Raw genomic sequence first — 16,146 nt, forward strand, 5'->3', positions numbered from 1 at the left:
CCCCCTACACACACACCCTACCCACCCAGACCCATCAGAGAGGGGGAGAATAAATAAGTAACAGGGATTGGCTATAAAGAAATGAACCACCCCCCTCTACCCTCACCCAATCTATTACAGTACAAGGCATACTCATTAAAGTCAGAGAAACTCAACAAGGACAGACACACGCACCTACACCCACAGATTCACACCACAGACAGAGACTCAGAGCCAGTATGGGAGACCTGAAGATCGCGATGCTCCATGGTAAGGACCAGGGGTTGCAGCTCCTCCACCACCCAGACAGGGTAACGGTAGAAGGGCTTATCCATCAGTCCCTGGAGGCCAAGGAGTTTGCCTACTGTCCCTACAGCAATTTCAGGGTGGGGGCTGCCCTCCTGGCCCACGACGACAGAGTGTTCACAGGTGAGCTTTCATCCATTACTTTCATCTATTGATTGAGTTTATTTGATCATCTTAAAAAAAAAAAAGTCCTACAGCTGACAATCAGTATACGTTTAGTTATATTTATTTGACCAGGTAAGTTGACTGGGAACACGTTGTCGTTTAGCGACAGTATTGAACTGGGAAGACTTAGTGGAGAAGGATCCGACATTGGATGCATGTGTTACAGTAAAGTAAAAATGTACAGAACGTCTACATTTTAATCAATAACTTTAGAATAGATGCGTAGATAACCAGAAAATAGGCATATCCAACAATCGGAAAAATTAAACATTACCCTGTAACGTTTATACTGTAGAATTTGTGATAAAGATTGCTTCTAATCGCGAGCAGGAATTTCCTGAACCTGTTTCATGAGTCATGACGAACCACCAAAAAGGAATAATCCCATATGAAGCAGGCCTGTGATGTTCAGAATGATGTAACTGTCTGTGTTCTACAGTTCTGTAGACTATTCACACTTGTTCCCTCGTCAATGGAATTTACTCAGTCAGAAATGAATCAGTTAGTCAGTTAGAATTTAGTCAGTAAGGAATTTAGCTCAAGTGGGCAAGAAGCCTTTATGTGCACAAGCATAACTAGGTTATTTAACAATACATGAACAGTCAGTAAATTCAAAGGATTTCAATAACTTTGTTGAGTACATTGTGTTCTCGACTGACTGGTTTTGCATAACCTGTTAATGATTAACTAGGGGAAAAACTATCTAAACCAAGTACTCTGCTTGGCCTAAAGACACATTTTTTGCAAGAGGATGCTTGGTATTTTCAATCAACCAATCCATCAATTGATCAATCATAAGATCTTTAGAGGGAACAGGGGAGACATCCTCAGCTCTGTCTACTTTGCCTTTGTTTTAAGCCCTTTGAAACCAAGTGAAAAGCGCTGTACATGACAGTAAATGTGATCTGTCATCTCTTCAGGTTGCAATGTGGAGAACGCGTGTAACAACCTGGGGGTGTGTGCAGAGAGGAACGCCATCGCTAAAGCGGTGTCAGAGGGATGCCGTAGCTTCAAGGCCATCGCTATCGCCAGGTAGTTCTACACTGAGTGTACAAATTATTAAGAACACCTGTTCTTTCCCATGACATAGACTTACCAGAAAACGAAAAGAGACCATATGTGTTTTTTCATAAATAACAACTGGTCTCAAGCTTTTGCTCACCTGATAAATAATATCTCATGGTAAACTGCAGACTTATCTACCAAGAGAGATCTCATCCATAATTACACGGCTGTCTACATTCATCCACAAGCCAACAAGGAGATTGAGGTTGTAACCTCATATAAATATCTTGGAATTTTGATTGATGATGGCCTCTCTTTTAAAATGCATATTCAACAACTTACAAAAAAATTGAGGCTGAAATTAGGATTTTATTTTAGGAATAAGGCTTGTTTTTCTTTTGAAGCCAGAAGGAGGCTAGTATCAGCTACATTTATGCCTTTACTAGACTATGGGGATATTTTATATATGAATGCTTCCGCTCAGTGTTTGAGATCAATTGACACCGTTTACCATGGCACTTTGAGATTTATTTTAAATTGCAAAACCCTTACGCACCACTGCACTTTGTATACCAGGGTTGGCTGGCCTTCTCTAGTCACTCGTAGAATCAGTCACTGGTATACTTTTATTTACAAAGCCATTTTGGGTTTACTACCTTTTTATTTGGGCATTTTTATTGTTCAGAAATGTGGTGGGTACTCTCTTCGTTCGCGGGACTTTATCCTGCTAACTGTTCCAAATGTCCGAACTGAATTTGGTAAAAGGGCTTTTATGTCCTCTGCGCCATCGTCTTGGAATACCTTACAAAATACTTTTAAACTGGAAGAACTTCTCCCGATTGGTATTTTTAAATCACTGATGAATGATCTTGAGACTGATTCCCTGACATGTCAATGTTTTTAATTTGCTGTTTTTGATTTTGTTATATTCTTTGTTAATTCTATGGTTTTTACTAGATTAATTGTAGTTTTTCATGTTGTTTGTCTGTAATTTTTGTAATGACTTGGCGCTGCCTATCTTGGCCAGGACGCTCTTGAAAAATAGATTTTAAATCTCAATGAGCCCTTCCTGGTTAAATAAAGGTTAAATAAAAAAAAATAAACACCACACTGGCACTCAACGAACTGTATGGGGCAATAAATAAGAAACCGCTCACCTCAGCGTTTCTGGTGGGTGGTGACTAACATGGGGAGACTTAAAACCAATCCTACCTCACTTATCCCGCTCCAATAGGGGAGCTAAAACTCTAGACCACTTTTATTCTCCCACAGAAACGCATACAAGGCCCTCCCTTGGCCTACCGTTGGCAAATCTAACCATGACTTCATTCTCCTGCTTCCTGATTACAAGCAAAAGCTCAAACAGGAAGTAGCAGTGATAGACTCAATACGGAAGAGGTCAGACGAAGCAGACGCGAGGCTACAAGACTGTTTGCTAGTACAGACTGGAATATGTTTTGGAATTCATCCAATAACATTGAGCCATTTACTACAACAGTCACAGGCTTCATCAATAAGTGCATAGACGATGTCGTCCCCTCAGTGACTATAAGAATGTATCCCAACCAAAAAGCATGGATTACAGGCAACATCCGCTCTGGGCTAAAGCCTAGAGCTACCACTTACAATGCTACGGGGACATGCTTTCATTCAGCCACAAGAGCATTAGTGAGGTCAGGCACTGATGTTGGGCGATTAGACCTGGCTCTCAGTCGGCGTTCCAATTCATCCCAAAGGTGTTCAATGGAGTTGAGGTCAGGGCTCTGTGCAGCCCAGTCAAGTTCTTGTACAGCCAATCTCAACAAACCATTTCTGTAAGGACCTCGCTTTCTGCAGGGGGGCACTGTCATGCTGAAACAGAAAAGGGCCTTCCCCAAACTGTTGCCACAAAGTTGGAAGCACAGAATTGTCTAGAATGTCATTGTAGCATTAATATTTCCATTCACTGGAACTAAGGGGCCTAGCCCTAACCTTGAAAAACAGCCCCAGACCATTATTCCTCATCCACCAAACTTTACAGTTACCGCTATGCATTGGGGCAGGTAGCGTTCTCCTGGCATCCACCAAACCCATATTCGTCCGTCAGACTGCCAGATGCTGAAGCGTGACTCATCACTCCATATGAAGCATTTTCACTGCTCCAGAGTCCAATGGCGGTGATCTTTACACCACTCCAGCTGACGTTTGACATTGTGATCTTAGGCTTGCGTGCAGCTGCTCAAACATGGAAACCTATTTCATGAAGCTCCCGACGAACAGTTGTTTCCAGAGGCAGTTTGGAACTCGGTAGTGAGTGTTGCAATTGACAAGATTTTTACGCACCACACGCTTCAGCACTTGGCGGTCCTGTTCTGTGAGCTTGTGTGGCCTACCACTTCGTGGCTGTGCCGTTGTTGCTCCTAGACATTTCCACTTCACAATAACAGCACTTACAGTTTACCGCGGGAGCTTCTAGCAGGGCAGAAATTTGACAAATTGACTTGTTAGAAAGGTGGCATCCTATGACGGTGCCATGATGAAAGTCTTCAGTAAGCTCTTCAGTAAGGCCATTCTAATGCCAATGTTTATCAATGGAGTTTGCATGACTGTGCGCTCGAATTTATACCCCGGTCAGCAATGGTTGTGCCTGAAATAGCCAAATCCACTAATTTGAAGGGATGTCAAATCAAATCAAATCAAATCTATTTATATAGCCCTTCTTACATCAGCTGATATCTCAAAGTGCTGTACAGAAACCCAGCCTAAAACCCCAAAGAGCAAGCAATGCAGGTGTAGAAGCATGGTGGCTAGGAAAAACTCCCTAGAAAGGCCAAAACCTAGGAAGAAACCTAGAGAGGAACCAGGCTATGAGGGGTGGCCAGTCCTCTTCTGGCTGTGCCGGGTGGAGATTATAACAGCACATGGCCTAGATGTTCAAATGTTCATAAATGACCAGCATTGTCAAATAATAATAATCATAGTAGTTGTCAAGGGTGCAACAAGTCAGCAACACAAGAGTAAGTGTCAGTTGGCTTTTTCATAGCCAATCTTTGGGAGTATCTCTACCGCTCCTGCTGTCTCTAGAGAGTTGAAAACAGCAGGTCTGGGACAGGTAGCACGTCCGGTGAATAGGTCAGGGTTTCAGCAGGTCTGGGACAACAGGTCTGGGACAGGTAGCACATCCGGTGAACAGGTCAGGGTTCCATAGCTGCAGGCAGAACAGTTGGAACTGGAGCAGCAGCACGGCCAGGTGAACTGGGGACAGCAAGGAGTCATCAAGCCAGGTAGTCCTGAGGCATGGTCCTAGGGCTCAGGTCCTCCGAGAGAGAGAAAGAAAGAAAGAGAAAGAGAGAATTAGAGAGAGCATATTTAAATTCACACAGGACACCGGAAAAGACAAGAGAAATACTCTAGCCCCCTGACACATAAACTACTGCAGCATAAATACTGGAGGCTGAGACAGGAGGGGTCAGGAGACACTGTGGCCCCATCCGATGAAACCCCCAGACAGGGCCAAACAGGTAGGATATAACCCCACCCACTTTGCCAAAGCACAGCCTCCACACCACTGGAGGGATATCTCCAACCACCAACATACCATCCCGGGACAAGTCCGAGTTTAGCCCACAAAGATCTCCACCACGGCACAGCCCAAGGGGGGGCGCCAACCCAGACAGGAAGACCACGTCAGTGACTCAACCCACTCAAGTGACGCACCCTTCCCAGGGACGGCATGGAAGAACACCAGTAAGCCAGTGACTCAGCCCCCGTAATAGGGGTAGAGGCAGAGAATCCCAGTGGAAAGAGGGGAAACTGGCCAGGCAGAGACAGCAAGGGCGGTTCGTTGCTCCAGCCTTTCCGTTCACATTCACACCCCTGGGCCAGACTACACTTAATCATAGGACCTACTGAAGAGATGTGTCTTCAGTAAAGACTTAAATGTTGAGACTGAGTCTGCGCACATGGGTAGGCAGACTATTCCATAAAAATGGAGCTCTATAGGAGAAAGCCCTGCCTCCAGCTGTTTGCTTAGAAATTCTAGGAACAATTAGGAGGCCAGCGTCTCCTAATCTCCTATGTCCACATACCTTTGTATATACAGTGCATTCGGAAAGTATTTAGACCACTTGACTTTTTCCAGATGTTGCTACGTTACAGCCTTATTCTAAAATGGATTTAAAAAAAATCCTCATCAATCTACACACAATACACCATAATGACAAAGCAAAAACCAGAAATAGAAATAACTATTCAGACCCTTTGCTATGAGACTCGAAATTGAGCTCAGGTGCATCCGGTTTCCATTGATCGTCCTTGAGATGGTTCTACAACTTGGAGTCCACCTGTGGTAAATTCAATTGATTGGACATGATTTGGAAAGGTCTATATACGGTCCCACAGTTGACAGTGCATATCAGAGCAAAAACCAAGCCATGAGGTCAAAGGAATTGTCCGTAGAGCTCCGAGACAGGATTGTGTCGAGGCACAGATCTGGGGAAGGGTACCAAAACATTTCTGTAGCATTGAAGGTCCCCAAGAACACAGTGGCATCCATCATTCTCAAAATGGAAGAAGTTTAGAACCACCGAGTCTCTCCCTAGAACTGTCCGACTGGCCAAAGTGAGCAATCGGGGGAGAAGGGCCTTGGTCAGGGAGGTGACCAAGAACCTGATGGTTTCTGACAGAGCTCCAGAGTTCTGTTGAAATGGGAGAAACTTCCAGAAAGACAACCATCTCTGCAGCACTCCACCAATCAGGCCTTTATGGTAGAGTGGCCAGATGGAAGCCACTCCTCAGTAAAAGGAACATGACAGCCCGCTTGGACTTTGCCAAAAAGGCACCTAAAGGACTCTCAGAACATGAGAAACAAGATTCTCTGGTCTGATGAAACCAAGATTGAACTCTTTGGCCTGAATGCCAAGCATCACATCTGGAGGAAACCTGGCACCATCACTACGGTGAAGCATAGTGGTGGCAGCATCATGCTGTGGGGATGTTTTTCAGCGGCAGGGACTGGGAGACTACTCAGGATGGAGGGAAAGATGAACAGGAAAAGTACAAAGAGATGCTTGATGAAAACCTCCTCCAGACTGCTCAGGACCTCAGACTGGAGGCGAAGGTTCACCTTCCAATAGGACAACGACCCTAAGCACACAGTCAAGACAACGTAGGTGTGGCTTCGGGACAAGTCTCTGAATGTCCTTGAGTGGCCCAGCCAGAGCCCGGACTTGAACCCGATCAAACATCTCTGGAGACCTGAAAACAGCTGTGCAGCAACTCTGCAGAGAAGAATGTGAGAAACTGCCCAAATACAAAGATCTCCACCACGGCACAGCCCAAGGGGGGGCGCCAACCCAGACAGGAAGACCACGTCAGTGACTCAACCCACTCAAGTGACGCACCCTTCCCAGGGACGGCATGGAAGAACACCAGTAAGCCATACCCAAGAAGACCAAAGGTTGTAATCACTGCCAAAGGTGCTTCAACAAAGTACTGAGTAAAGGGTGTGAATACTTATGTAAATGTGATATTTCCAGTTTTATTTAAAAATTTGGAACAATTTCTTTTAACGGTTTTTGCTTTGTCATTATAGGCTATTGTGTAGATTGATGAGGAAAAACTGTGTTGAATCCATTTTAGAGTAAGGCTGTAACATCACCAAATGTGGAAAAATTCAAGGGGTCTGAATAATTTCCAAATGCACTGTATCATGTATCTACCTCGAGTACCTCTGCACATTGACCTGATACTGTATGTAGCTCCATTCTTGAGTATTTTATTACTTGTGTTAGTTACTATTTTTGATAAAAAAAATGTAAAACTCTGCATCGTTGGTAAAGGTTCATAAGCCAGCATTTCACTGTAAAGTCAACGACTGTGATAAATACATTTTGATATGTGGACATTCCTCATCTCAATAATTCAAGTCTAATGCTGACTCCTAGTGTCAGGGAAGTGTTATAACATCTTGATAACTATCAATGTTCTTATACAAATGTGTTCGAGGCAGGTTGACTTTTATCGTCAGGAGTCTCGCCCTGGAGGCAGAACTGAGCGGTTTCCGCTAGATACGCCAACTGCAAAGTCAAAATTCATATATATAAAAAAAAATGTTTTCATTTAGGGTTAGCAGTGGTTACAGTTAGCTTTAAAATGAGATTATGACTTTGTGGCTGTGCCAGCTAGTGACCACTCTGCACAGCTGCCTCCAGTCATCCCAATAAATGCCAACCTGCGTGTTGCATAGTGCAGTGAAAGGACGATAGTATTCTTCTTATTGACAGTGTTGTAAAAATGTCTTTATATCAATTTGTTCGCAGTGACTTACATGACCAGTTCATCTCACCATGCGGTGGCTGCAGACAGTTCATGAGAGAGGTAAGCATCATTCAAGCCTTGCATAACTGTCTGTCATTCATCTGTACTGAATGTGCAGTAGGTCTACTTCTGATTACCAAAGTAGTTATAGAGCAGGAAACTTAATCTAAAGTTCTGCTGATGCTCCATATACAACGTGTTTTTCTCCAGTTTGGGGCCAGCTGGGACGTGTACCTGACCAAGCCAGACGGCTCATACAAAGAGATGAACGTCAGCGAGCTGCTTCCTGTCTCCTTCGGTCCAGAAGACATGTCCATGAAGAAAGTCGTCAAGATCTCCAACGAGTATTAACCCGTTATAACAACCACTGGAAGGGGGGGGCGGGGGTAGATAAATACACAAGTTGTAAATTATCGAGATGTATTACACAAATCTTTGATATAAGGTAGATTGGGGGTTCCATTTTATGTAGCATGTGTGGACTGGATAGTAGTGCTATGGCAAAGATGTATATTTATGCATTTTCATTGTTCATGTATATCGAGATTTAAATGTTATTGACAGTACATTGATCAATTTGTATTCAATACATGTATAATATTTTGTCACACTTAGCTGGTATCTTTATTCCACATCAATCTATTCCTGTGAGTGATAGATTTAGAAAATGTTTATTAGGCTTAGGAAGCATATAGGCTACATCAAATAAATATCAACAGCACATCGAATAATTCTACATTCACATAATTTCATACCAATCGTTTAAAATGGACTACAGTACTCTCCCAAACATCTCAAACGTACATTTTGTTAAATCTCTCATCAGCACCAATATTGGACATGAACATGAAAAACACATTAAAATGAAAGGCAGGCAAAGTGAAATATCTACGTAGTTCATATCTAGAACTTAGTGAGCTGGAAATCATTCTGTAGCAAGAATGCAAGTAAAGGACATCTTATGCAAAACCTTGTGCAAATGTGACCGGCTGGGTTTGAACCATGGACTATACGGTTTCAACCAGACTGTTTAGCTCGCTAAGCTAAAGCCTTAACCAAAGTCTTCGGGTCTCAGGCAAGGTTACTCATCACACGAGCATGGTTCACAAGCACATCATGAGGTACAGGTACAGAAAGAGATGTGGAATAATGTTGATGTAGCTTTGCAAATCATGTGACAACACAGAATATTCTTCTGACAATGACATGCAATAAAAATCCATAGCGGTATATTTAAGGGCACAGACTCAAAACGGAAAGTAAAAGAAAAGAAACAAGACAGAAGGATGATTCAACCTTTCTGCCTGATCTGCAAATGGATAGAAATATTTATAAAAGAGTTGTACTGAGATCTCCAGCTTGGGGACCTGGCCCTGAGCAGCAGCAGAGAACACCAAGGGCTCTATTCAATCAGCTAGGAACAGTTTAGCACCCCCAAGTCCTAACCATTAGGAAAGAATAAGCAAAACTGACCTTAGTCCAGTGTTACTGTGGTAAAGTTCAGTAAGCATGAAATAGGAGAAAACGTAGTGAAAAGGGAGGTAATACCTGAACTTGTGCTACAAAAACTAGTTTGTTTTTCCTGATTCAAAAATGAATTCCTATGAACATGACCCTAGATTAAAACTGTACATTTAGATTTTTTTGCTTCACATAATTTTGTTCAGTACATGGATCCTAACCTGCATAATTTCCCCCCCATAATTGAACCAGAGTCAGCTGGTGAGAGGAGCAATAGGAGGACGTTTGACTCCATTCCATTGATTCCATTCCAACCATCACAATGAGCCTGTCCTCCTATAGATCACCCCACCAGCCTCTCTCTGAACTGCACATAATATATCCCCCCCCCCCCCCCTTTTCTTTAAATCCTAAGAGCCGGTGGTTATTGAATAGGGCCCTTGGTGTTTATTTACAACAAAATATCCAAACATACAGTAGTCAGTGCTTTACAGTGCAACACGTCAATTGTCTCAAGCCCTAATTCTGGGTTAACAGCTTCCTATGAAAGACAATGGCAAGATCAGTGCATTTGAAGCTTCACCTACTATAGTCCCTAAAGTGAAAGTAAAAAATGATTGTTGTGATAGGGTAAATGAAGCTTCAGTTTCTTGCCTGGTTCTGGATCAGTTTGTGCCGTCTGGCCAACTCCTATGACCATTGTCACACCTGAAGTTGGCATTCGCAAGACAGCACAAACAGATGTGGGACCAGGTTAGTATCCTTTATAGGGTTATATTAATCTTCTGTATTATTCATTGGCTTTGCATAATGACTACTGGCTACGTTTAAGCTGCAGAAACCTCATTTACACTTCATAGGGGTCCGGTCGGGTCCAGTCCAGTGTGGTTCCTCAGTTCTGGGGAGTGGGGCTGGAGCTTGGGGAGGTGGTGTCCAGCCCAGGCCAGCCAGGGACACTGTGCCTGGGCAGAGTCCCCTCCATCAGCCTCTCCATCCACAGCCCCAGCCTGTCCAGCTTATGGTGCACCTCCAGACTGGTAGCCCTGGAGGCCCGCCCACCACCCCTCCCTCCCCTACCCGACGGACCCCCCTCCTCCCTGGACCTTGAACGTGAGCTCGACTGGGACCGCGACCTTGACCGAGACTTTCTCCTGGAGCCTTCGTCAAATGATGAAGATGATGAGCTCGAGCTCTCTCCGCCAGTGTCCGTGTCCCCAGTGAAGACAGGTCTGAAGAGACAGAAGTACTTCTTGTGTCCATTGAGGGCCAGAACATGGCCTGTGAAGTCTCTGGGACGACCTGAGAAAGGAGAGGAGTGTTCATCCCCCTCTCCTCCTCCCCCCTCCTCCTCCTCTCCGTGGGCCAGGGCCCGGGCTGCAGTAGGACAAGACTCTAGGAGAGATGGCATCCACTGGCTGTGTTTGTCTGCATTCAGGAAGGAGAAGTGTAGGGTCTGGGTCCTGAGGGTGGGCATAAAGAGACAGACAAACAGAGAGGGTGTAGCACAAAAATACACTAATCACTAGCGCAAGCATGGTATAATACAATATCGCACAGAATGCGTTTCATTTCTGACACAAAATAAAGTGTTGAGGTTATTTTCTAAAGCAGTACATTTTCTGTAACCTTTATTTATATACGTTTGTCTCACTCATTTATATATTACAAAAAAATCTATTTTGCAAGAGAGGCTAAGCAGTGTATAGCATCTTACCCGGAGAAGGAGAAGACCTCTTTGGCGTACTTCCTGAGCAGAGCATTCTTGGAAGCGTCAGTGAGGACTAGGACCACGTTGATGTGACCAGGTCTCAGCTTGACCAAGTTACTGATGTAGGTGATGTTTGTCAGCTCAGTCACCTCCACAAAGTCCTTCTTAGGAGGACGACTAGCAGGGTGGGGAGAGATGAGAGAAGAGGGCGAATACTCGTTATGTTACTGAAGAGAAATATCCTTGCGCATGCATGCACGCACGCACGCCTCCCCACACTCTCACTCACACACACTTATTTTACTGTTACCTGGAAGTATTGGCTCGACCAGGTGAGTCGTCAGTCTTTGGTGGGTTCTTCGGCTTTGATTTCGGGGGAGGCTTCTCTTCACCCGAGTCACTAGTGATGAAGAAACGGTGAGAGAACAGCTGTATGTCTGTCTGCTATCAGAAGACATATGACTCAGCACTCGACTACCGACACTGACTGAAAAGTCTGAAAAGTTTGAGTTAACTAACATAAAAATATGCAGCATCAGGTGTTTTCCAAATATATTTCAGAAAGACAAATGGGATTCTACACGTTTCTATTGTAAATACTGTCTAAACAAATCCTGATAACAGAATATATGCCGTTGTGGAGCCTTTTGTGGAAGCATACACCAGAGGGGTATACTACAAAGAAGAATGAATGAGTTAGCTATTGATTTTCTGGTTCACAAAAAAAGCTAAACTTGGATATAGTTACAATCAAGTTTGGACACACCTACTCATTCAAGGGTTTTTATTTTTACTATTTTCTACATTGTAGAATAACAGTGACGACATCAAAACTATGAAATAACACATACGGACTCATGTAGTAATCAAAAAGGTGTCAAACAAATCAAAACATATTTTATGTGAGATTCTTCAAAGTATCCACTTTTTGCCTTGAGGACAGCTTTGCACAGGCTTGGCATTCTCTCAACGTGCTTCATGAAGAATGCTTTTCCAACAGTCTTGAAGGAGTTCCCACATATCATGAGCACGTGTATCCTTACCTCTGCGGTCCAACTCATCCCAAACCATCTCAATTGGGTTGAGGGCGTGTGATTGTGGAGGCCAGGTCATCTGATGCATCACTCTCCTTCTTGGTCAAATAGCCCTTACACAACCTGGAGGTGTGTTTTGGATCATTATCCTGTTGAAAAACAAATGATAGTCCCACTAAGCGCAAACTAGATGGGATGGCGTATCGCTTCAGAATGCTGTGTTAGCCATGCTGGTTACGTGTGCCTTGAATCCCAGACAATGTCACCAGCAAGACACCCCACACCATCACACCTCCTACTCCATGCTTCACGGTGGAAACCACACATGCGGAAATCATCCGTTCATCTGCGTCTCACAAAGACACGGCGGTTGGAACCAAAAATCTCAAATTTGGACTCATTGGACCAAATGACAGATTTCCACTGGTCTAATGTCCATTGCTCGTGTTTCTTGGCCCAAGCAAGTCTCTTCTTATTGGTGTCCTTTAGTAGTGGTTTCTTTGCAGCAATTCAACCATGAAGGCCTGATTCATGCAGTCTCCACTGAACAGTTGATGTTGGGATGTGTCTGTTACTTGAACTCTGTGAAGCATTTATTTGGGCTGCAATCTGATGTGCAGTTAACTCTAACGAACGTATCCTCTGCAGCAGAAGTAACTCTGGGTCTTCCTTTCCTGTGGCGGTCCTCATGAGATAGTTTCATCATAGAGCTTGATGGTTTTTGCGACTGCACTTCAAGAAACTTTCAAAGTTCTTGAAATTTTCCGGATTGACTGACCATGTCTTAAAGTAATGACGGACTGTCATTTCTCTGATTATTTGACCTGTTCTTGCCATAATATAGACTTGGTCTTTTACCAAATAGGGCAATCTTCTGTATACCATCCAACCTGATTGGCTAAAACACATTAAGGAAAGAAATTCCACAAATTAACAAGGCACACCTGTTAATTGAAATGCATTCCAGGTGACTACCTAATGGAGCTGGTTGAGAGAATGCCAAGAGTGTGTAAAGCTGTCCTCAAGGCAAAAGGTAGCTACTTTGAAGAATCTTAAATATATTTTGATTTGTTTAACACATGATTCCATGTGTTATTTCATAGTTTTTATTTATTCTACAATGTAGAAAATAGTAAAAATAAAGAAAAACCCTGGAATAAGCAGGTGTGTCCAAACTTTTGTCTGGTACTGTATGTGCTTTTGGTTGTTGAGTCAATTTGACCATGACTATTTCAATCTCATTTTTCATATATATATTTAAATATTTAGGCAAGTTAGCAGGCCTACGGTATGTAAACTAACTTTGAGTCCCAGCCCCAGAGGCGGAGGCTCCCATGCTCACCTGAAGGCCTGGATGATGACAGTACCAAAGAGGATGAACAGAGCAGAAAAGATGAGAGACAGGATGGGCATCATCTCTCGCCTAGAAGATAAACATCAACAAGTATAGATGATACTTACTTTTTTGGTCCACAACACTAACCATGTGAAAAAAAACTATAATTGACAGCCAATGTTTGCCTTTTTTATTTTGGGCTATGGCAGTCAACTGCAAAACATTGTCAGTATTTCTGATTGTCTCCTCAACTCACTCTCTCTCATACTTTTAATTTGCGGCTATGACTAGGGCTGTGGAGGGCATAAAAATGTGTCAGCCAGTTACTATCATGCAAAAGTCTGCCGGACTCACTGTAATTGACCATTAATTAACATAAAAAGGTTTAGCATATCCAGGCCTCCACGCATACAAGCCACTGAGCTGATGTGCGCCTTTGGAACATCTACATTTAAAAGCCTCAAATCAATTTAATATACTGTTCACCATCACAATAAATCCATAATTGATTTTTAGCCAGGTCTAAAGAAACAATATGATATGAAGAAAATGCATTTCAGAAGAACAGAATATGGAGTTGGCCTACTGTATGTTATCTGGCTAAACTCCATGCCATAGCTAAATGAACAAACATACAGCCTAACAAGATACCAGTGCACTCAAAGTACTCAGACCCCTTGACATTTTGTTACGTAACAGCCTTATTTTAAAATGGATTACATGTATTTTTTTCCTCAGCAATCTACACAATACTCCATAATGATGAAGCGAAAACGGGTTATATATTTTTTCAAAGATATAAAAATAAAACAATATTTAAATTGACTTATTTACATAATTATTCAGACCCTTTGCTATGAGACTCGAAATTGAGCTCAGGTACATCCTTGTTTCCATTGATCATCCTTGAGATGTTTCTACAACTTGGAGTCCACCTGTGGTAAATTCAATTGATAAGATATGATTTGGAAAGGCACACACTTGTCTATACAAGGTCCAACAGTTGACAGCGCATGTCAGAGCAACAACCAAGCCATGAGGTTGAAGGAATTGTCCGTAGAGCTCCAAGACAGGATTGTGTCAAAGCACAGATCTGGGGAAGGGTACCAAAACATTTCTGCAGCATTGCAGGTCCCCTAGAACAGTGGCCTCAATCATTTTTAAATGGAAGAAGTTTGGAACCACCAAGACTCTTAATAGAACTGGCTGCCTGAGCAATCGGGGGAGAAAGGCCTTGGTCAGGGAGGTGACCAAGAACCCCATGGTCAATCTCACAGAGCTATGGAGTTCCTCTGTGGAGATGGGAGAATCTTCCAGAAGGACAACCATCTCTGAAGCACTCCACCAAATCAGGCCTTTATTGTAGTGGCCAGGCAGAAGCCATTCCTCAGTAAAAGGCACATTTATTATTTATTTATTCAACCTTTATTTAACCAGGTAGGCTAGTTGAGAACAAGTTCTCATTTACAACTGCGACCTGGCCAAGATAAAGTATAGCAGTTCGACACATACAACACAGAGTTACACATGGAATAAACAAACATACAGTCAATAATACAGTAGAAAAAGTCTATATACAGTGTGTGCAAATGAGGTAAGATAAGGGAGTTAAAGGCAATAAATAGGCCATGGTGGCGAAGTAATTACAATATAGCAATTAAACACTGGAATGGTAGATGTGCAGAAGATGAATGTGCAAGTAGGGATACTGGGGTGCAAAGGTGCAAGATAAATAAATACAGTATGGGGATGAGGTAGGTAGATGGGCTGTTTACAGATGGGCTATGTACAGGTGCAGTGATCTGCTCTGACAGCTGGTGCTTAAAGCTAGTGAGGGAGATATGAGTCTCCAGCTTCAGTGATTTTTTGCAGTTCGTTCTAGTCATTGGCAGCAGAGAACTGGAAGAAAAGACGACAAAAGGAGAAATTGGCTTTGGGGGTGACCAGTGAGATATACCTGCTGGAGCGCGTGCTACAAGTGGGTGCTGCTATGTTGACCAGTGAGCTGAGATAAGGCAGGGCTTCACCTAGCAGAGACTTGTAGATAACCTGTAGCCAGTGGGTTTGGCGACGAGTATGAAGCAAGGGCCAACCAACGAGAGCGTACAGGTCGCAATGGTGGGTAGTGTATGGGGCTTTGGTGACAAAACAGATGGCACTGTGATAGACTGCATGCATCCAATTTGTTGAGTAGAGTTTTTTTTTTATCCGGCCGTGCAAATACTGCCCCCTAGCCCTAACAGGTTAAAACTTGTTTTTCAACCACTTCAAATTTCTTGTTAACCTGTTAGGGCTAGGGGGCAGTATTTACACGGCAGAATAAAAAACGTACCCGATTTAATCTGGTTATTACTCCTGCCCAGAAACTAGAATATGCATATAATTACTGGCTTTGGATAGAAAACACCCTAAAGTTTCTAAAACTGTTTGAATAGTGTCTGTGAGTATAACAGAACTCATATGGCAGGCAACAACCTGAGAAGATTCCTTACAGGAATGGGCCTGTCTGACACGTTCTAGTTCTTCTTGACTCTCTTTATTGAAAACTGAGGATCTTTGCTGTAACGTGACACTTCCTACGGCTCCCATAGGCTCTCAGAACCCGGGAAAAAGCTGAATGATGTAATTCCAGCCCCTGGCTGAAAAACATTAGCGCCTTTGGTTAAGTGGTCTATCAGAGGACAATGAGACTGAGGCGCGTGCACAAGGCGACCCCATGTTTTTATTTTCTCTCTCTTTGTACTAAAAACACAGATTCCCGGTCGGAATATTATCGCTTTTTTACGAGAAAAATTGCATAAAAATTGATTTTAAACAGCGGTTGACATGCTTCGAAGTACGGTAATGGAATATTT

At 43.1% G+C, this 16,146-nt stretch overlaps 2 protein-coding genes across 3 annotated transcripts in view; one reads left to right on the top strand and one right to left on the bottom strand.

Moving 5' to 3' along the window:
• The first annotated feature begins 162 nt into the window (after window positions 1-162).
• cdd (Cytidine deaminase) lies at window positions 163-8,634 on the top strand. The gene is given in 4 exon segments (NM_001146593.1): window positions 163-408; window positions 1,371-1,482; window positions 7,755-7,812; window positions 7,963-8,634. Coding segments are annotated over 4 exon segments (501 nt in total). The 5' UTR covers window positions 163-218; the 3' UTR covers window positions 8,104-8,634.
• LOC106582681 (dnaJ homolog subfamily C member 16) overlaps window positions 8,408-16,146 on the bottom strand; it is a 32,992-nt gene continuing 25,253 nt past the window's right edge. Inside the window, exons 13-17 of one of the 2 annotated variants that reach the window (XR_014382118.1) lie at window positions 13,298-13,378; window positions 11,232-11,321; window positions 10,928-11,098; window positions 9,964-10,673; window positions 8,408-9,892 (exon numbers count right to left, since the gene is read on the bottom strand). Coding sequence is in view for 1 of the 2 variants with exons in the window: in XM_014165977.3 (XP_014021452.1) it covers window positions 10,106-10,673; window positions 10,928-11,098; window positions 11,232-11,321; window positions 13,298-13,378 (910 nt within the window). In the remaining variant the exon portion in view is untranslated. Of the gene's footprint in view, window positions 10,674-10,927; window positions 11,099-11,231; window positions 11,322-13,297; window positions 13,379-16,146 lie in introns of both variants that reach the window. The other variant, XM_014165977.3, reaches the window with a different exon arrangement.

This window comes from Salmo salar, chromosome 22 (genome assembly GCF_965601325.2).
Source record: "Salmo salar chromosome 22, fSalSal1, whole genome shotgun sequence".
Classification (NCBI taxonomy): Eukaryota; Metazoa; Chordata; class Actinopteri; order Salmoniformes; family Salmonidae; genus Salmo; species Salmo salar.